This window comes from Dreissena polymorpha, chromosome 6, assembly GCF_020536995.1.
Source record: "Dreissena polymorpha isolate Duluth1 chromosome 6, UMN_Dpol_1.0, whole genome shotgun sequence".
Taxonomy (NCBI): Eukaryota; Metazoa; Mollusca; class Bivalvia; order Myida; family Dreissenidae; genus Dreissena; species Dreissena polymorpha.
Window position 1 is genome coordinate 56,693,072 of NC_068360.1, and position 23,334 is coordinate 56,716,405.

Sequence of the window (23,334 nt, forward strand, 5' to 3'; positions counted from 1 at the left end):
GTTTAATAAAATATGGTATGATATGACGAGTGCCAGATCTTTTTTATCACATGCTTTTAAATGAGGAAATTGAATAAATATTTACGCAAACATAATGATAAATCCCGAATGTTGTTTACATTTCGTGACGTCATTTGACGTCGCATCGTCATTTCAGCAAAATAACAAAATGCGATTGGTCAATAAACGAAAACTAAGCCTATGAAAACGCTTAAAAATGCTGTATTACACATGTGTAATATACAAAAATATGTAATGGTTGTATTACATGGGAAACAGGGTATAGCATGTGATAAAATAATATTTTATTTCTTTGTGTAAATGTATGTTACATTTTGAGTTTATTTTGTCCTGTGTAAAAGCATGTGAGTAAAACATTATAAGAACTACAAATTGTTCCATTTCAGTATAATTATTTGAATTTTTGGTTGTTACGCTTGTGTCATATAGCTCACAACAATGTTCTGTTTATTTGTTGATTCCGCAATTCAAACAGTTACATAAATACTAAATTAAAAGATAATTAATAACTGTTTAATTGTTGTCTTTTATTGCAACTACAAATAAACACTTCTGATGAAACAAATATCATGACGTTAACAGGTCAAGATTTTCACAACAAATGCTTATATTGATAACATTGTTACTTACATGTATTTACACTTTATTTTTGCGAGCAATCAGTGTTGGATATAAGTTATAAAAAGATCAAAATAAGTTTTCCAAAGTCTTAACATATTTTTGTTGCAAGTTTTATATAAAATGTGTCAATAACGTCTACACTTATAGCCCAAACCCCCCACAGTTCGCAAGTTAAATTTGCGCGAGTAAAACAAAACAATAGTGCCAATTATCAAAACATGCACCCTGTTTGTAACCACAAAGATACTGATTTATTGCTTAATTACTGCGTTTGTTGACACGTTATTTATTACCGTTGTAAGCGTGGCATATAGTTCTAACCAAACACTAGCTTTAGGTGGCAGTATGTCAGCGCGAAAAATACAATCTTACTATTAATGCCTTGAAAAAAGCATGATAAACAAATCAGGGTAACCTTTTCCAAACTATGTTACAAGACAACTGATTGTTTCAGTAGAATTCTGGTTAACCTCTAGCATCCTTAATATCTACTGATATCTCGGCCGTGTTTGAAAAAAAAATGTGTCTAGAAATTAAATATTTATGTTTCTTGTATTATTCTGAACTCTGCCTTCTCAGAATAGTCTAGTTCCCTCTGGTCTTAGGTGAGCACCTGAGTATTTCTTTTTGGACAACAATTTATATATTTGATCATGCTCATAAAAAAGTTAAAACAATACATAACTCATTGACTCATTTATTTAATATTCATAACAGTACATTACTTACATTGCAATCATGCAAAACGAACAAAACTTAGTAATAGTATAAATAGTATTTATAACAAGTATCACATAAACTCATTCTTTCAAAGAAATTAATAGTAGATAAATGTAGATATTAATGCAATCCTATCAAATACATTTTCTGTTTAACTTATAAGTATATGAGCATATTTTGACTTACTTTGATATGGTCATGGAAAAATTGGTTTTTCATGGGAACTATTTACATATTTTCATTGCTTGAATATGTTCTGTTTTAAATGTATTCCATGTATATTTAAATAATTTGATATCAACTATTCAAAGATTCAGCGTGTGCTGAGCACCAAAATGCAATTATTACCCCGACATTCCCACAACTAGAATTCCTGTATGTTTACTGTAGTAGACACATGTTGGTTCAATCACACCATCCTTCCCTATGACCACCTCTGCCAGTCTCTGTCTCCCATCTTTGTCCACCTGGATGATTGTGTCTGACCCGTCTTCACATACCAGAACTTGTCCTGTGTCTGTCACATGGAGGCTTTGTGAGACAGGTCCGTATAGCCAACTCAGTGCAGGGACAGACAGTGTGGAGATCACTGTGCCATCCCTGGACAGTGTTACAAGCTGTTTGCTGACCTGGTTAGTCACATATATCCTCGCTCCATTTGGACTCACTGCGCAGGTGCCAATTGTGGTATTGAAAGCAGTGAAGTTGAGGTGTTGTATATGGAAACATGATATTGCGTTAGTGGCAGTTTAGGGGGAAATATTAACACATATCAAATGTTTTAACCTTTCATTATCTTGTCTTTCTCTTAAATGCTGTTACAGTTATCTGTACAGATAGACACGCATAATTAAGCAGAATATGCATGTGAATCTGAGTATTGTAACACATGTAAACCTTAGTGGGTGGGGTAATGTTTATTTACTGTTTGATATTTAACCTATGTTTCGAATACTGTCTGCAGTTAAGCTATAGTATTGTATGAGACTCTAATAATAACAGACTTGAAAATTTACCTGGATTACCAGCTACGCGATTGTTGGAGTTTAAATCCAGATTCTTGTAAAGTTATTGTACACATGTTCACTTAGTGTTATTTAACCCTAGGTGGCATTGTAGCTGAGAATGACGTCACTATTACGTAAACGGTCTGCTGTAAACTGTTTTTATACTGCATCAATTTTTATTATTTTAAAATAGTATTTGCATTTAAAATAGCAAATATGCAGGTAATTTATGTAGTAGTATATATTATATTGTTAGTACATATTGAAATGTTATATTTTTCATTGAACAATCCAAAGTTATTGGTGATTCTGTCAGTCTTCTGCTGTTCACGTAATGACATTCTAATACTTAGCAGAATTCTGCAGTAACATAATTTCTGAGAGTATAAAAGGCCGTGAGTTCTGAGTTTGAATCACTCTAACCAGAACGGTTGGGTCGGTAGGTGATAACGCAAGAATATGAGAATAAAAGAAAGACAAAGGCTTTGAAAGTTGATGGTTTGTAATTGACAACCTCATAAGAAAAAGAAATATAAACATACAAATATAACAGAAAAATTTGCAGGATTTTAACAGAAAACTTGCAGAATTTTAACAGAAAACTCACAGAATTTTAACAGAAAACTTGCAGAATTTTAACATAATTATTAACTTATAACTCTTACTTTTCTCATGTAATGTTATCATTGACATAAATGTATTATGTTCATAAATGTGTGATATGATGAAAATAATAAATGATACGTTTGACAAAATTTATAAAAAGTGTTTATTTTTCACTTCTTAACTAAAAGAAATTTATCTTGACACGATTCGCTACCGCTTCCGAAGATATTTACTTTCACAAAAGTCAGAGTCGTGACAGTATACACAATTCCATACATTTCTATTACAAATTAGTGTTTTTCATATCTTAATCATATTCTCAATAGTTGAAGGACATATGCTTTTCATTAATCCATGCATATTACATGTATATGATATGCGTTGATTGTACGTATTATTTTTGCCTAGAATCTTGAATTCTTTTTTTCCATTGTCTGACATCTTGGAATTATGACGTTTGTACATAGCAACATAAAATAGAGTACGAATAAATTTACAAACCTATAGTTTCGGCTGATGTCATTTGAGGACAATTTTAGGCATTTGTTTAATGTTTTGAACGAATCAAACTTTTTTAATAAGTATTGATTGATTTATGAAGATAATCATAACAATAAGATATCAAATTTATAGAAGGTAATGAATTTGAAACTAATCGGAATATATACAATACATAACAGAATTGTTATATTTAGTAAAATTTATTTTGGAAAAAGTTATGATTGCTTCAGCCTTGTAATGAACAAGTTTATTTTATGCCTTACACCCACTTAAGATTGGGAAACAGAAACAGGAAGCAATAAAAAAGGATGTTAAAAAACATATTTTTTGTCAAGGAAAGTATATAATTTGCAAATATTGATGACAATTTTAAACAAAATAATTATGTCATTTTTATATTTTTCATGAGGTATTAATACATTTAATAAAGCATTTGTCAATATGTTTATTTTGCTTAAAAGTTTAGGGATATATCATCGCAATAATAAATGAAGCAGGCAGAAAACATTTGCATAGGTAGGACTATATGTATGTAAAAAAAGATTTGTATCAGCGGTCAACGCCCGCCGTAGAGTGGCTTTCTTTTGCCTGTATTATTACAAAGTCATGTATTCATGAAAAAAATGTGGGAATATACTTTTTTATATGAATAGTTATTTTTTTGAAATGCACAAAAACTACATATTAAGACTTTGTTACATATGTTCATGTTATTATTTACACATTTGTTTCTTTTAAGATAATAGGAAATTGATTGCTTCTTAATTTCAATTATAGTAGAATAATTCTTCTTAGTAGTATGGACATGAAGTATAACTGTATTGTTAAGAAAGATTGGTCTTCTCAGTATGGACATGCAGAATGAATATATATACAATGTAGTAAGAATTACCTGTCTTTTCAAAGCTTGTATCTTCATACAGCTTGCTCACAAGTCGTCCATCCACAGTGTATTGGAAAAGGGCTGTGTTTGTTGTAATGAACAGATTGCCTTGGTGATGGGCAATACTATAGCATAAATGTTTTAATTTCATAGTCGTGTCCTTTACTAGCTTAAGCTTGGTCACTCTGATGAAAATGATCTCTTTGATACCCATAGAAACAGCCACCAGTCTTGAGTCGATGCTGCAAATGGACATTGGTTTTTCAGGCAAGTAAAAGTGGGCCACCACTTTGTAGGTCTGATCAAGCAGCTTAACTTTTAAGTTGCGCCAGTCTGTAATGAGGAGTTTTCCATTAGCTGTCTCACAGATACCTGATATAGAACAGCTTAATGCAGAATCCTTCTCTATCTTCACATTATAGGTCTTATTACTCTTCACTCTGATGACTTGGTTTGGATCAGCCTTCTCAAATGCACTTGATTGATATCCTTGGACCAACTGGGTTGATGAACTTGATGTCACTGTATGAGGCATCCTGTCTAGCTTGTTCAAAGCACTTGTATTGTCGGACTGTGTAGGTGAATTGGAAATTGGATTGGACACATAGTCTGACTTGTTAACAGCAGTTGCTTGGTTTGTAATGTCACCTTGTTTAGGGGGTACTGATACTTGATTGGAAATTGTGTCTAGCTTGTTAAGAGCACTTGTTTGGTCCGCAACTTTAGCTTGTCTGGGTGTTCCTGATACTGGACTGGTATCCAGGTCTTGGTTGTTGGTTTCAATGGCTTGAATTTCAGAATTACTTTTGCTGGATAATGAGCAACATGCTTCAGGTTTTGTCTCTTTTGTTACTCTGCTATCTTTGATAAGTATTTGTCCCAATCCGGAAAGAGTGGCCATGGTTTGAAGTATGATTGGATCAGGTGTAAAGCTCAGTGTTATATCATTCTCTTTTGTAATTTCTTGTAAAACTGCGTTGGTCTTGACAGACATTTCCAAGCATTTTCTGTACATAATCATTTGGACAGCTTCACTTTTGCCTTTAATATTTAGCCAATCTTCTTTAAAAGATGTCATCTTTTTGATAGAGTCATTGCAGTTTGAATTATCAGTTTGAATAGATGTCCTCAATTTAGCCAGTAGTGTGTCTAACTCTTTGATAGTATTCTTCTCCAATTGATCCAAAGAATCAGCGAATGCCTTGCCTAAAGCAATGATTTCTTCCAGAATTGTTTTGTAGGCTTGTTCCAGGGACTTCAGACTTTCCTCAGAGTCATCTTTCTTCAGAATCAACTGTCCATGTAAAGTATCTAGAGTCGCTGACAGCTGCTTGAACTCTCCTTTTTGGTGCAGGTCTTTCACTTTATCAGCCAGGAGAACAAAATGGCTGCATTTTCTGCAAAGGAAGTCCCCTTTAAATGCATTTAAGACATCATCAACTTCAATCTTTATTTTTTTTTTAAACTCAAATAGGGTGTATTTTTTTAATTTAACAATTTTCAAACTTTGTACACTCAATACCAGCACTTTTAAACTGAGTATAAATTACTTAGTATACTAACTTACTTATGACTGTAGACATGACAGACTGCGCACATCAGCTCACTGTGGTCCTCACAGAATGTTTCCAATTTCCTGTCCTTGTGCACCTGACATTGCTCTCGAACATCAAATGTTGCATCTGAAACTGGCCACTTACTGATGTTTTTCTTGTCCAAAGTAACATGCTTCTGATAAAGAAAGTTATGGTATTCCGAACATTTGCCACAGTAAACCTTGGAACAGTCCCTACAGTAAAATTCAGCCTCTGTGTTTCTATCATTTCCCTTACAAGTGTTACAAGAAAAGTCAAAGAACAAATCTGATCCCCTATGAATTGAAGTCTCAAAATTGGAAGCCATTTTAGCTGTTTTATTTATTTCACTCTAATGGCTTGTGGATGTTGATAAAATGACATTCTGTTTTTTGAATCAGTATCACCTAATCTCCACTCACATGATTATTTCAATTGATATATAAGGGTACATTTCTCATTATCTTATCACCAAATTAAACTGATGGACAAGTATAAAAAAAATATTAACGGACATAACTTTTTATACCAATGTTTTGAAGTGTATTGAAATTGATGTGTTAAAACTTAAAAACGGTATGTTTATAAATAAAAATGAATACTTATATTGCATTGTATCAGTAAAAAACTCAGATTCAAATGCAAAACAAATAAAAAAAAGTAATGACATTCCCATGTAAAGTTACCCGTATCAATTTTTTTAAATCATTCAAATGGTTATGTTTGCTTGACAGGTAAATTGAAAAATAAATACTTATATAATAAATATTAAAATATTATACTTTACTTTAATACATTGATACATATTTTATATGATGTTATTAGAGCCTTGCATTTTAAGTCACATGGCTTCTTACTGACCCTGATGTAATTTAGGATTTGTAAATGAAGTAAATTGGTAAATAGCCAATGAAATGGGCGGATATCAATTACTACTGACCTAATCTGAAACAAATACACCATTTTATCTGATTAAGCAATATATATATATATATATATCTTATGAAGGAAGTAAGATAAAACCTATGTGGAATATGTTATCATGTCACCCACATTGATGACCGTTGTACACCAGTGCTGGAGTCCATTTGGTAACTTCTGCTTGAGGTTTTTGCCACACTATGAAAAATCGGGACATGTATGTTGTACATACATAGGTGTGTTCTCTGCTATTGTTGACAGTCTAGTTTTCATACACCAGACTATCAAGGACCATGATCGCATTTGTGCGGCTGTCTCCGAACCCTTGCTGGTTGTTACAAGAAACAACTTTGTTTTCAGATTGATTTGTTCATGCACTTCCATAACAGATGAGCACATTGACAGTTACACATAACAACCTGGTTACAGTTGGATTTTTTACTTCCATAACAGATGAGCGCATAGATGGTTACACAAAACAACCTGGTTACAGTTTGATTTTTCACTTCCATAACAGATGAGCACATAGACCGTGCAAACATGGTCTACATGGACTGACATGTTGGAAACAAGGTTGATACAAGGACTATCACATAAGATCTCTGAATAACAAGGACACTGCTGGAGATGGACAAGGTGCTGACAAGGACCTTCACAGTGCAAGCACAGTGAAAATACGAAGTATCACAGAGGAACATGAAATAACATGGACAATGGCTGATGTTCATGTAAATATTGGGAAGTTGATAATTGATTCCATTCTCCGGTCTAAATACAACGCACAATGGGGGATTAGATGCTAATGTGATGCCAGCTTCTACTGCAAGTTGAAAGCAGTATCATGGTTACTAAAGCTAAACTACAACAGAGAAATAGAGAAGATATGATAAAGATTGTTTTTGCACCTGTGAATAGAATGAAAAGGAAAATCTTCTGGTTCAGAAAATGGCTCGCCAAAAGACCAGACATTTGTCAATACTACAGCTGATGAATGAATGAACTTATAAGAAGACAGCAAGGGCTTATTTAATTATGCCCCCCTTCGAAGAAAAGGGGGTATATTGCTTTGCTGGATATCGGTCGGTCTGTGTGTTGCTAGACCAGTTCATTTCCAATCAATAACTCGTCAACAAATTGACTGATTGGCTTGATACTTCACATGTGCATTGGCCTTGGACAGTAGATGACCCCTATTGAAATTGGGGTCACTAGGTCAAAGGTCATTGTCAAAATAAGCATTAAAATCATTTCCGATCAATAACTCATCAACTAATTGACTGATTGGTTTGATACTTCACATGTGCGTTTGCCTTGGAAAGTAGATGACCCCTTTTAAAATTGGGGTCACTAGGTCAAAGGTCAAGGTCATCGTCAAAATAAGCGTTAAAATCGTTTCTGAACAATAACTCATCAACGAATGGACTGATTGGTTTCATACTTCACATGTGCATTGACCTTGAACAGTTGATGACCCCTATTGTAAGATGGGTCACTAGGTCAAAGGTCAATGTCACAATAAGTATGAAAATTGTTTCGATCAATTACTGGTCAACAAATTGAACGATTGGCTTGATATTTCACATGTGTATTGGCCTTGGACAGTAGATGACCCCTTTTGAAATTGGGGTCACTTGTTCAAAGCCTTGTTGGGGGCATATGTCTCCGACCGCAGAACTCTTGTTTCCTGCGCATCGGGTATCAGATATACAAAGAGATCCATTGAGAACATTGTCAAGGTGAAGACGTGAAAATACAGCAAGCCTCTGACAGATTGCATCAAGTTGACAACAACACCGTGGTACCTAGACTCAGGGGACAGTTACCACCCTCTGATGTGTGTCGCCATCACCAAGATCATCCATCAGGTCTGTGATAAGATACATGTAGAATTAGCTGACAAACATATTCTACATCCTAAAACGCCAAATGATTGGAAGAATATTTTATCATGCAGTTCGAACACAGATGGCAGCAGCACATTTTTATAGAATAGAGCAGAAAATTCAAAAGTGATTGCAGGGAAGATAATTCAGTCGTGATTAATCAAATATTTATGTAGTCACAGCTGCGCAAATAATTCTGTAATTCATGCAGGTCATATAATTCTATTTATTGAACATTCTGTAGTGACTGCAAAGCAGATAATTCTGTAGGAAAAGCATGACAGATGATTCTGTAGTAACTGTAAGAAAGATAATTCTGTAAGAGCATCAGGGCAGATAATCCTTTAATGAATGCTGGGCAGATAATTCTTTAATGAAAGCAGGGAAGATAATCCTGTATGGAATCCACTTATTTGGCTTATAAGTGGGCCTGTCTGGCAGTCTGCATAAGTTTGTTAAGTGACCTTCCACCATATTTTTAACCCAATTACATTGAAACTTCAAATATGTGTAGATGTGTGCTTTTTATCCCCAGTAATCCAGGAATTTCCGATGTTTTCCCTTTAGCTCAGCTGACAGAGCATTGCTAGAGTTTTAGCTTGTAACAAAGCTCTAGTTTTGTAGTAATGAGTTTGTTGAACTACATATGAAGATATTTAGGATGTTGAATTTAAACAATAATTATTTTCTAGCATTCTCTGGGAAGGCCTTTATGCACTTAATGACTTAGCTAATTAATAAATTAACAATTAATCAATGACCTGTTTTTATTTTAACAAATATCATATATTTAATGTGAACCCTTTATATCATAAGGCATAATACTCACGTTCCTATATTTGGTTTGTTAATGACATTTTGATACATTCTTGTTAACCTGTTTACATATTTCACAACTGGCAATTTTTTAAACCAAAATAATTTTTATCTACTACTTCACAGTTGTCAAGCTTTCATTATCAAAGAGGCCATGATTTGTTACAGCTGGTATATTAGGTCGAAACTACCGATTCATTTTGCCCTGTCAAGTACTACAGTATTGTATATGCTGAGATTGTCATATTATACTGGTCTTATTTTATAGTTTAAATGACTGACTGTCTTAATATTCTCTTAGTTCTTCCTTTACTAAATATATTACTCAACATATATATTACTTCATTTCTTTATACAAATTTTCCATTAAAAGTTTGAGTCTGTGTAAGTATTTATAAATTTATATTTCCACTCCATTCTATGTGTGTATTTAGAAGATTACGGGGACCTTCTGTGTCTGAGGCTGCATTATGTGTGGACTGGGAGGGTAGCCTTCAACTCCTACCAAATTAATGATTTTACTCAGTAAAGTTGGGACAAATTTGGAATTATAACTGCAATTTCCAACTTTTTAAATGTTACTTAAAGAGTTTCAATTTTGGAGTGCTCTTGTGTTTTGGGGGGATGCTGTAGTACGGTTATGAACAACCAATCTCACATGCTTCCAAACGGTGTTGCTAAGGTGAGTCAAATTGAATGTTTACAAACAAATAAACGTGAATCATGTTGTGATTCTTTAATTGCAAAGAATCGACCCTTTCCGTGGTTGCATTGTCAGCCATTGATTCGCCGCGAAAGGATTCACACCAATATGCAGTTGGTGACGATATTATGGCTCCTCTTCAGGGGAAAATGCGCATCGACGATCTAACAGATAGGCGGTGAGTTTTGTTTAAGGTTTTGACTTTTTTTCCAAAAATATTATGGACATATTCAAACTGATTGTTCTTTTTATTTAATCTTGAACCTGAGATTGATTTATTAAGACACATTTTAAAAAAATTATTGCATTCTGAGTGACGAATTTTACCTCCTGACTCGTTTTACTTTTAGTGTGATTTCGTAAAATTCAATCATAAATAATTTATAATCGACATACCGTCGCTAAAAATCCTGTCCATTTCAAATATTATATACAACTATATTTTATTTTAGATATGGAACATATTAAAATGTGTAATCATACATGTATGCTACAAATTAAACCCATGAAGAGTTTGAACCATTCAACGCTGTAGCCTGCAACGTTTGCACGGCGATCTTCCAACTGATATTAAAAGGCTGATTATAGCATAGACCATTATACTATGGAAACATTGCCTCCAGCTCAGGTTCAAGTTCTGCCTTTTACACAGGATTTGCCTCCAGCCCAGGTTCAGGTTCTGCCTCCAACACAGATCCTGCCTCCAGCCCAGGTTCACGTTCTGCCTCCAACACACGTCCTGCCTCCAGCCCAGGTTCACATTCTGCCTCCAACACAGATCCTGCCTCCAGCCCAGGTTCACGTCCTGCCTCCAGCCCAGGTTCACATTCTGCCTCCAACATAGGTCCTGCCTCCAGCCCAGGTTCACGTCCTGCCTCAAGCCCACGTTCACGTTCTGCCTCCAACACAGATCCTGCCTCCAGCCGAGGTTCAGTTTCAGCCTTAAGCCCAAGTTCACGTTCTGCCTCTTACACAGGTCCTGCCTCGAGCCCAGGTTCACGTTATGCCTCTTACACAGGATTTGACTCCAGCCAAGATTCAGGTTTTGCCTCAACTGGTCCTGCCTCCAGCCCAGATTCACGTTCTTCCTCCAACACAGGTCCTGCCTCCAGCACAGGTTCAGGTTATGCCTCTAACACAGCTCCTGCCACCAGCCCAGGTTCAGTTTCAGCCTCATGCCCAAGTCCTGCCAGTCCACACATCAATTCCATTCCAGAGGGATTATACAGGAATGCTACGACTTCAACATGTAAGCTACCTTAAAATGCTGAGCAGCATTGAAGAAGACAATTTTGAGGTCAATGAAACATATCAACGATTTTGATAATGCGTATTGAGTTGTGTTATGAAGGCATGATAAACATATTGATTGGTTATGATGATTTGAAAGCTTCAATTTCAGACTGACTCATCCTCAGTAGGGCTAACCGTACATTCTATCAAGACCCCTAACCTTTACCGGAAGAAGAAGAATGAGAAGACTGATGGGTCAATCAGAGAGGCTGCCATCCACACATGACATTCATGCTATGAAACTGTGCGAAGATTGGAGGCAGTCGTATCTGATCTTCTTCTTAAGGTTACTCTTGCTGTAATAAAATAAATCTTTGCTTGGCTCCAACACCTTATTTCTATTTTTCAGTCAATATGGCTTCAAAGATGACATGTCAATAGATTAAGGATTTTATTAAAATTGCTTGAAGCTTGAAGGTTGCAATTTTTTTTTAAAGTTAACCAAGCAAATGGTTAAAAATATTAACTGAAAATCAACAAAAATGTTACCACAAATTGCAGGTGTATGTCAATATTTCTGTTCCACAACTCTTGACTAACTGTTAATTACATATGGTAGGTTTAAGGTTAGTAAAACCTGCACAGGTGGCATGCACAATTTAGTTTCGTATTGAACCTTTTCCTCTCACAAAATAGCGAATTTGTGTATGCTTTTATTACGTATCCCAAATTAATGTATTTAATGTGCTTGCAGGAAGAAAACGGTGAAAGAACGACAAGAAAGAATGAGCCACCACCGCTGTGTAACTCTGTACCATAGGGCACAGGCACTGTCATCCCCCCCTATGTCACCAGTTGCAGCAAACCTGTCAACTATTGTTAGTTTCGTATTTAAATAATTACACATAAATTAAACATTAATTAAATAAACCAATTATGATTCAAACTTATCTTTTATTATAGGCCCAGTTTACAAACAAGTCATACCAGTGCATGTACATATGTATTACGGGAACACTTGCACTAGGTTGTTGGCGAGAAGGAGAATGATGTCCACTGTCTAACTCAAATAGTATCTTAACTTGATCAATGTCTCGTATAGGAGCGTGTTTTGTGACAAATTGGCTTTCTAATTTTATTTAATCTTATATACTTTGACATACAGCGTGTTTGATTGTAAAACATAATTTATAATTATTTATGGATTAAATAATGGATTTCAGGACGCTATCAAAACCTCAATACAGAATGAGAACAGGGAGGCAAAAGCTCTTATGAGGGCCATGAGGAAAGTCTTTACGCCAAACCAACTTAAGGACTGCTCAATGAAGGGAGCTGGTACCTGACACCATGGGACCTTGTCCTGGCCTCCCAAAGGAAGAAAGTAAGGCAAAAAATGGTTTGTTAATGGCTATGGAAGTGTGGTTGATGTATGGTCGTGTGATAAAAACATAACCTTTTAAACATTAATAAGGTATATGTGAATATTTAGTATCAAACAAATGTTTAAGAGTTAGTGAAAAGTAAACAAACCAGCTTATATCATTCAATACTTCATTACAGAGATAGTTGCAAAGAAATTCGACCGACCTGTTGGCATGGGTTGAAAGGAACATGAGGGCCGCACTTAGTCGCCTCAAAGACCAGATGAACGGATTATATCGATTTCTTTGATTTATGTATTTTTGTGTAAAATGATTGTTCAACACGAGTCAACATTTTTCCTGTGTATATACTGTTATTATAAGTATGCTATTAATAGTCTATTATGTTTTGTTTATTTATAATCTAATTATGTATTTTTCACCAAATTGTCATCAATGAAATTAAATTGTTCATGTATAAATGTAATCATGTTGGATTACATTAAATTGTCTTGTAATTATTTAAAATATACTGGTATACCTACATTATAACTTTTTGCATATCTGCATTTTAAAACTTTTGACATCATGCAATTGAATCAACTTTGTAAAGGCAAAAGATGCACCTTTAACGCACATGTGTGCTTTTAAAAGTGTGTTTTTGACAACCATTCATGTGCGTAAAATGTGCGTTTTATGTGAGTTAAAACTGCGCTATAAGCAAGTTAAATGTGCGCTCTTTAGCTCACCTGAGCACAACGTGCTCATGGTGAGCTATTGTGATCGCCTTTTGTCCATCGTGCGTCGTCAACATTTACCTTGTTAACACTCTAGAGGCCACATTTATTGTTCAATTTTCATGAAACTTACTCAGAACATGTGTCCAAATAATATCTTGGACGAGTTCGAAAATGGTTCCGGTTGATTGAAAAACATGGCCGCCAGGGGGCGTGGCAGTTTTATATATAGCAAACCTTGTTAACACTCTAGAAGTCACATTTTTTGTCCGATCTTCATGAAACTTTGTCAGAACATGTGTCCTAATAATATCTTGGACGAGTAAGAACATGGTTCCGGTTGGTTGAAAAACATGGCCGCCAGGGGGCGTGGCAGTTTGCCTTATTTAGCTATAGTAAAACCTTGTTAACACTCTAGAAGTCACATTTTTAGTCCAATCTTCATGAAACTTCGTCAGAACATGTGTGCCAATAATATCTTGGACGAGTTCGAAAATGGTTCCGGTTGGTTGAAAAACATGGCCGCCAGGGGGCGTGGCAGTTTTCCTTCTATGGCTATAATAAAACCTTGTTTACACTCTAGAAGTCACATTTTTAGTCCAATCTTCATGAAATTTGGTCAAAACATGTGTCCCAATAATATTTTGGACAAGCTCGAAAATGGTTTTAGTTGAATGAAAAACATGGCTGCCATGGGGCGGGGCAGTTTTCCTTATATGGCTTTACTGTATGGTAAAACCTTGTTAACACTCTAGAAGTCACATTTGTGGTCCAATGCTCATGAAACTTGGTCAGAATATTTGAACTAATAATATCTTGGCTAAGTTGAAAAATGGTTGAGATCAGTAAAAAAACATGGCCGCAAGGGGGCGTGGCATTTTTCCTTAAATGGCTTTTTACTACAAAACCTTGTTAACACTCTAGAAGTCACATTTATTATCCAATCTTTATGAAACTTGATCTGAACATCTGTTCTAACAATAGCTTGAGTGAGTTTGAAAATAGTTATGGTTTGTTGAAAAACATGGCCGCCAGGGGGGGGGGGCAGTTGTCCTTATATGGCTTTAGTGAAAACTTGTTGACACTATATTAGCCACATTTATTGGCCAATCTTCATGAAACTTGGTCAGAACATTTGTCCCAATGAAACTTTGCCAGAGATTGAAGCTGGGTCATATGAGCTCAAAAACTAGGTCACAAGGTCAAATATAAAAAAAAAACATGTTAAAAGTCACTTTTTTGGTCCAAAATAATCTTCATGAATCAGCTTGCATTTTTTTTCAGAATAGTCTAGTTCCTTTGGCTTTCAGGTGAGCGCCTTAGTGCCTGATGGCCCTCTTGTTATAAGAACTGACTAACAAAAAAATGCACATTTAACTCACTTAAGCGCAGTTAAAACTCGCCAAAAGCGCACATTTTACCAACACGTGTGCCTTTATGTGGGTGAAAACTTCGCTTAAAGTGTGTTTGATGTGCGCTTTTTATCTGTACTGACTTAAAAAAGCTCACATTAAACGTGCTTAAAAGGGCATTTTTTACCCACATGAAAGCGCACATTTTGACACAGTCATTAGCATACTTTTTCGTATCTAGTCAAAAGCGCACTTTAACCGTTATAAAGGGCACATTTGCCACAGTTCTTGTTTGTTTTTTTTTATTTGGTAAAAACTCCCTTGGTAAGAAAAAGCGCACATTAAACGCAGTGCCAATACCCCCACGTTGAATGCACGCAAAACGTTCATTTTGTACACGTACTCGAGAAGGGATATTATACACACTATAAATAACGCAAGTAGATTGATAATTTTATATATAAAATATGTACAATTCACTACGCATGCACAATTTGCGTTTCGGGGTTTACCATGTGAAGATGATGATCAATCTACTTGCGTTATTTATAGTTAACTGGTAGTTACCTGGTACCTGTACCCAGTAAAATTTATTACCAAATATACTCAAATTATGAAAACTTAACAACTTTTTTCAAGAAATAAATAAAACACGTCAATTAAAAACAATCAAACATGCGTTCTTGGAAAATTTATTAAGAAACAATTTGATGGGCTAACACATACTTATTAACATAATTACAATTACAATTTTTTAAAGAACAGATTACGACAAATGTAGCAGACTGATAGTTCATTTTCAACATCTCTCAGGAACTCTGTGAAAATGCTGCTCGCGTACAGTGTATTATTTCTGCACCGGTTATCTTTTCTCCAGATAAATCGGCTAATATGTTTGTCAGTAAACTTTCCACATTGTAAACTCTTAAAACCATAGACTGTGCGTCAATACATCCTTATATTATATTATACATAAAAAATTGACAATCAGTCTGAATCAATTCCAGTAAGAACTGGCCTTCAAGACAAAGCATAATGGCTGGTGTGAAAATGAAACAAAGGTGTAATAGTACATCTTATTGGCTTGGATAAACAGTTTACACTGATTTGTCCCTTAACGGTCAACAGATTTCCACTTTTACCTCTTAGTGGTTGCTTTATTGAAGATTTGGACATCAAAATACACACAATTCTGTGGTTGCTGGTCGCGTAAGACCAAAGCCGCTGAATGCAGTATCGAATTATAGTTTAAACGCTCAGGGGGGATTCAAGGTGGTCGCATAAGACAAAGGTCGCTGAATTCAAACTTGGTCGCATGCAAAAGATTGACTGTACTAATTTTATATTCAAACACAACAGCTCTTGTTATATGAGTATGAAACATCACACGGCTCAGCTATATATTATCACATGAGTATGAATTATTTCTCACACTTCCCAGCTTTACAAAATTATTTGATATCCCTGTCAGATTGACGAGGAGCAGTTTAACAAGATCCTGGGTCTGATAGAGTCTGGAAAGCAGCAGGGAGCCAGTCTACAGTGTGGAGGGGAGAGACAAGGGGACATCGGCTACTTCGTCAAACCCACTGTCTTCTCTGATGTCACGGATGACATGCGCATTGCTAAGGAGGAGGTATATAATACCATAAAAGCGGAAAGTGTCGTCCCTGATTAGCCGGTGTTTAATGCATAGGCTATCTGGGAGGACACTTTGCCAACATCAACCTTTTTTACTCAGAGGGTGGGTCGTATCTTTTGAGAATAAAGTGGGATAATACATGCTAAATTTCTGGGATCTGGTCAATAACTTGTTTAATATAATAAACACAAAGTGAAACTTCAGCTACACCATCAGCAGAAAAACTTTATTATAACAAGCGATCCTTGATCAATGGCAAGGTACCGATACCGAAACAGTGAGATAGAAAGCGAATGAGCTGAGCTTTATGAAAATAGGGCTTCATATATGTGCATTAAGTGTCGTCCCAGATTAACCTAAGCAAAATGCACATGCTTATAAAGGACAACACTTTTTTTTTTGCTTTAAGGAAGTCTCTTCAAAATGTTTATCCAGTCTAGGGGGAAAGTACGTGTTTTACCTGATTAGCCATAAAGCACATTTATTGTCCCCTACCGGTGAAACCGCATGGGACTTATGGTTTGCACTCTGTCTGTCTGTCACACTTTTCTGGATCTTGCGATAACTTTAAAAGTTCTTCATATTTTTTCATGAAACTTGAAACATAGACAGATGGCAATATGGAGATTATGCATGTAAGATCATTTTGTTCCTATGTCAAGAATTCTGGTTGATATGGCAACATATAGACTAGAAATATTAACAAATAGACTAGAAATATTGCTGAAAATAGTGGATCCTGCGATAACTTTAAAAGTTCTTAATATTTTTTCATGAAACTGGAAATATGGACAGATGGCAATATGGAGATTATGGAAGTCATTTCCTACGTCAAGAATTATGGTTGCTATGGCAACAAATAGAATAGAAATATTGCTGAAAATGGTGGAGTTTTACCGGTAGGGGACTTATATTGCTTGGCAATAGTCTTGTTATCCCCCACCATAGGTGGAGGGATATTGTTTTGGCGTTGTCCATCTTTCCCTCCGTCCGGAGCCATATCTTGGAAGTGCTTTGGCGGATTTCATTGAAACTTGGTATGAGTATGTATATGGATAAGAGGATCGATGCACGCCAATGGAATTGTAAACCATCTGTTAATAACGGAGTTATGGCCCTTTGTATCTTGAAAAAAATCTTTTTTGAGTGTCAAATATAATACAACGAATTTGCTTGTTTAACCTCGTTTTTCCCGAGCACAGCTCATGTGTATTAGACAACAGATACAAGTACTCAACAAAAAAAGAAATATAACTGGGATCGTTGCCAGGAACGGTCATTGTTAAGGGGATTAAACAGGTTTTAAGGAGCTGTAAATCTCACACTGAATTATTTACAAAATATTTAAGTGTAAATAAAACTTTACCCCATTGCATGAAGCTCTTAAGTAAAGAAAGAGGATACTTTACAGCTGCATAAAACCTATAAATATGGTCGTCAGCATCATGTACAGATTCTGTACTTAATTTTTATGTCCCCCAGTCTATACTTGGGGACATAGTGTTTTTGCCTTGTCTGTTTGTTGGTTTGTTTGCGTCAAACTTTAACATTGACCATAACAGACAACTTTTGCAATATTGAAGATAACAACTTGATATTTGGCATGCATGTGTATCTCATGGAGCTGCACATTTTAAGTGGTGAAAGGTCAAGGTCATCCTTCAAGGTCAAAGGTCAAATATATGGGGGGGACATATTGTTTCACAAACACATCTTGTTGTAAATGGTACCACCTGTATTAAAAGTGGCAATGCCCCAGCAGGGGTCACATTGTAAACATAAACTAAATTAATAGAAAAGTTACTTTTTTACTGAAATCACTGAACCAATATGTTCTCTGAAATCACAGAATTAAAGTAGGGCCTAAACATGGGAATAGAAGTTTTCTAACAAAGTTATTCAAATCTTGACTATGTGGTAAAATAGGACGCTTGTAGCCCGTAACTTTATCATGTGCTGAGGGAAAAGTTATACAAATTATTTTTCCCAACCAAGATCGCTCTACTATCACAATGGTTATTTAGATTGGAGGTTTGGGTCTATCATAGCCCTCTTGTTGCTGGTTGTTTGTACTGAAGTAAAACATAAAAAACATGTGTTGCTTTTGGTGAATGATTGAATAATTATTTTGCTAGTGGTTATTGATATCGCATGTGGTTTAAGAAAGGGGTATATGTTTTTACTATAGGCTATGTGGGCATGAACATATTTTTGTCAATAAGTTATAAAGAAATACAATTTGAACATATATTTAAGGAAAAAATATCCTGTATGTGTTTCGTTTTTGAAATTTTCCATAAGGTACTGTATTCCACAATTTGAGTTTATTTAAATCTTTTTCATAGGTCACTGGGGTGTAGTGGATGTGGTGTCCACCCAGCCACCGAGAGGTCATGGGTTTAATCCTCACCTCGAGAGGATTCTTTAGATCTCCCTCTAGAGACACCCAGTACTGGTTCTACTCAGTAAAGGGACTCGACAGCATTTCAATAAGACTTTCTATGTAATTAAGCTAAAATAAATTGATTTAAAATTGAAATCTTAATCTTATTCTCAACATTTTTACCCTCAGATATTTTAGCCAGACTGATAGATACAGTATTCCAGCATTTCAGTCTGTTCAAAACTTTCTCAACATTTTTTTCCTTCAGATATTTGGGCGTCTGTTTAATGTTTTTTGCTTGACATTTGTAGCCTCCAGATATATTTGGCCAGACTGATAGATACAGTATTTGAGCATTTGAGTGGGTATAAATCGTTTTCTCTACTTTTTAGCCTTCAGATATTTGGGCCAGTTCAAATCAATTTCTTGACATTTTTTCCTGCTGATATATGGTCCAGTTCAATCATTTTCTTGACATTCTTTGCACTCAGATATTTGGGCCTGTGTCTGAGTCCTTTTCTTGACATTTTTTCCCTCAGATATTTGGTCCAGTTCAGTCGATCCTGAAGTTCAAGGACATTGACGAGGTGATAGAGCGTGCCAACAACACGTCGTACGGTCTGGCAGCAGGCGTCATGACCCGCGACATCAACAAGGCATTGAAGATATCACAGAACCTTGATGCAGGCTCTGTGTGGTAAGGAGAATAATTGTTCACAGAACAGAACAAATATTGTATTCACTTAAGCATATTACAGCTTATTGTGATAACAAATTCATATTATTATACATTTATGCATGAAATGATTAGTTATTAACATTCTAATAATGAACAAACAATAAATGAAGCCTTTTTCAGGGAAAACTGGGCTTAATGCATGTGTGCTCAGAGTCATCCCAGATCAGCCTGTGGAGTCCGCACAGGCTAATCGAGGACGACACTTTCCGCCTTAAGCTGGGTTTTCTTTTAGAAGAAACTTCCTTTTACCAAAAAAAAATCAAATTTTCTTGTCCAAGCTTTTGGAATATCTGGCTAAAGCTTAAGGATGAGATATTCACTACTTTTGTCTCTTTAAATGCTGTCTTAAGTGTTCTCTCCTGCTTGTGCAAAGCCATCGCTAATGGGTTAGATTACACCAGGAATTCCATATTGCACTTGTTTCATCTGACAATGGTGGAGCTTCACCGGTTGGGGACCATATTGCTTGACAATAGTCTTGTTTCATCTGACTGCCTGTCAACAAAATTATGTTTCAGTAAAGATCCAATACTGGAGACAAAAAAGAGTAATTTTCCCTTGGCTGTGAAAACTATCTGTAGCTTGTCAGTAATATGCATTTAGTCTTTAAGAGAATTATACTGCATTTGAGACTTCAGTGACGCAACCTTGTTTTCATCAGAAGATCTTGTCTTGATTCAATGATGGGCGAGATAAAAGCTTGATCTACTTCACTTTTGATGACAAAATCTGCAACAATGGACTTTGTTTAGCAAACTAGTCGTTGCATTGAAATCATTCCATACAAAATAATTATGATATTCACACACACAAAAAATGCATTCTTCCAAAATTATTGCTGTTGTTAATTATAACCCTTTTGTCTATTTCAGGGTGAACTGTTATGATGTGGTCAAATCCCAGACTCCTTTTGGTGGGTTTAAGAAGAGTGGTCAAGGGAGAGAACTGTAAGTTGTAAGCTCAGCAGCGAACCAAGGTTATACCTGTTGAAATCTCCATGCAGAGCTGTCGTTCCATGCTCTCACATACAATCTATGCCATCACAAAGAAATCCTACCTGATTTTGAAAGATTTTACTTTTCAGTTGTTCGCTTGCGAACAACTAAGTTAATACCACGCGTTTCAAGACAGTTTTCATAACTACAATAAACCTGATAAATGCAGCATCTGCGCATCCGCGCAGAGAAAGAGTTGTATAATTTATGCCAGACGTTTGAGTTTTTCAACTATATTCAAACACAAATAGAAACATAGTCTGAATATTGTGTTAAATTAAATATTTTTGAACGGAGCGTACATAGACAAAAATCAATAAACAATGTAAGAAATATATGTGTCGCGAAAGAGAATGTTTATGAATGATTAAAATAGAGTCCACTATCTGCTGCGTCTTAATCACGTGGAATTTTTGCTCAACACAGGTCATTCATAATTTGAGGTTATTAATAGATGCGGAAAATAAAACAAGTATAGTGTTATATTGAGAGTCCAACACACTATCACGCATCTGGTGCGTAACCTAGTGCTTGCTACTACAGCGGAGTTAAATTTGATATGTCTGGGAAACGTTCCTTTGTTCCCAACAGGTAGCATCAATATCTCATGTATTCTCAATTGCACGAGTGATAAAAATGCAATAGAATAAGGTTAATGTTTATATTAACAGTTCTCAATTTATAAAACGTTGATCTTGAGTTGCGAAAATGTGTACTTTGAAATAAAGTTTGAAATTTTCGTTTCTGAATAATTAAATTGAAAACAAAAGTTGAACTATTGTGTGTTAGTTTTCACTTGGTAGTCGAATATTCACCACATGAAATATGAGTTATTATAGTCAAATCACACAATAGTGTTAGTAGATACAAATTATACTGGGGGAGTTCACATCACATGTGTCCTCACATGGCTTATAATGAGTTTATTTCTCCACCATCAAAATATATTGTGTGTTAGTATTTTACACGCATTTTAGTTTGAAAACATTCTAATCAAACATTCATAGCCACATCATATGAAAATGGGTCTTATGGCGTTTTGGCCAGCGTAGCTCAAGCCCAGACTGTGCATTTGCGTATTCTGGTCAGAGGCGATGCTGTCCGCTATAAAATCACTCAAGGTTTTATGGTCTCATTATGTATCTCCTGACAACCAGACTGTGAGATGCGCAGGCTGGATGGACTATAGCTATGATGGGTGCATATGGCATAAGACCCATTTTCGCATGATGCGAGTCTTTTTAAATCTCACTGCGAATGGCATATTTTAGCACAGAAACAAGTATGCGTCTGTTGGTCACACAAACTCATCTAAAGATGGCTTGCAGATTGTTGGATTTTTATAATCCTGCATTAAAAAGTGCAGAAGTTATGCACCTTTTTTGAACTTAGACATTCTATTACATCACGGGACATCGTACGACATTGTTGAGGTGTGTAGGGGAGTATTTTTTGTCACGCCACTAATTGTAGTTATTGCTATAAAATTCAGTTGTTAAACATTTTTTATTAATTTTCAGGGGAGAATATGCTCTTCGTGAGTATACTGAAATCAAGACGGTATGTATAGTTGTTTTTAACCAGATCAGTGTTTTCTTACCTTATTATGTAAGTTTCAACAACCTTTAAGGCTTGACTTATGACCAGTGAATGCAAAAAGGCCTGACAATTGACTAATGAGCACCAAGAGTCTTGATAATCAGCTAATAAAATGGAAAAGACGAACAATGTACCAATGAACAAAAAATGCTGTATAACTAACCCATGAACACGAAAAGTCTTGATAGCTTATACAAAAATCTTGACCATTGACCAATTAGCACAAAAAAGTAGGCGATGTACCAATGATCCCAAAGAGGCTTGGCAATCCTGTACCACTGTCACTACCAGTGAAGCAAAAGAAGTTTGACAATTTACTTGATCAATGGAGAAAAATGGGTGGATTTTGACCAATTGACAAATAAATAGAAATACGACAAAAATGACTTTAAAATTTACCACAGCAGGAAGTTTGCCAAATAAACCAAGTACCGGTATTGAAAATGCACATAAAGACGCACAATTTGACAAGTAGACTGCAAAACAAAAACAAACACTTCAGAATTGAACGAAACATATAAAAAATATTTCACAATCAGTCTTTTAACAGAAAGATTTTAGACAAATTTCACATTATTTAAAAAAAAACAGATGCTGTTTAATAAGTAACGACGATGCCCTCACATCTGTTGTTTGTGTCTGTAAGAAACTATAACTTGCGCTCGATTGGTCATTGTGGACTCGGGTACTACTTAAATGTACCCGATGTACTTTTAAGTATACTTAAATGTACCCTGGGTACGAAACATATACTAAAACGTGCCCGGGAACTCTAACGCTAAATTTGTCATTGTCGGCTATTTATTTCAATTTAATTATGTTCATATGTATGTTAATATTTTCTAAAATGGCCTCTGTATTACAGCAACTCCTACTAAAAAAAGAATGTTGAGGTAGGTTTTGTTCAAAGAGAATTTAGTTCCGTATTTTGGTGAAGGTGGCGATGGAGGTAATAATATTATTAAACATGATATTTTGTTCATATACTACGAAACTGTTAGCTTTTTTCACAAATGTAAAAGCGTGTTTTACGA

General features: G+C 35.4%; 2 protein-coding genes and 1 long non-coding RNA gene across 5 annotated transcripts in view; 2 read left to right on the plus strand and 1 right to left on the minus strand.

The window, feature by feature from the left end:
* LOC127833488 (aldehyde dehydrogenase, mitochondrial-like) overlaps positions 1-23,334 on the plus strand; it is a 315,090-nt gene that overhangs the window by 15,473 nt on the left and 276,283 nt on the right. For 2 of the 3 annotated variants that reach the window (XM_052358767.1, XM_052358766.1), the window contains exons 10-13: positions 16,414-16,578; positions 19,507-19,664; positions 20,579-20,653; positions 22,222-22,261. In XM_052358767.1, the coding sequence (XP_052214727.1) occupies positions 16,414-16,578; positions 19,507-19,664; positions 20,579-20,653; positions 22,222-22,261 (438 nt within the window). The remainder of the gene's footprint in view (positions 1-16,413; positions 16,579-19,506; positions 19,665-20,578; positions 20,654-22,221; positions 22,262-23,334) is intronic. The other variant, XM_052358768.1, reaches the window with a different exon arrangement.
* Positions 2,854-6,366, minus strand: LOC127833486 (uncharacterized). Its single transcript, XM_052358763.1, has 2 exons — positions 5,927-6,366; positions 2,854-5,756 (listed from the first exon to the last, which is right to left on the minus strand). Exons 1-2 carry the CDS (start codon positions 6,259-6,261, stop codon positions 4,301-4,303), a joined length of 1,791 nt encoding a protein of 596 aa, XP_052214723.1. The 5' UTR covers positions 6,262-6,366; the 3' UTR covers positions 2,854-4,300.
* On the plus strand, positions 6,845-13,192 carry LOC127833504 (uncharacterized). Its single transcript, XR_008027447.1, has 5 exons — positions 6,845-11,505; positions 11,659-11,835; positions 12,244-12,367; positions 12,713-12,873; positions 13,053-13,192. It is a non-coding gene; the product is annotated as an uncharacterized LOC127833504 (long non-coding RNA).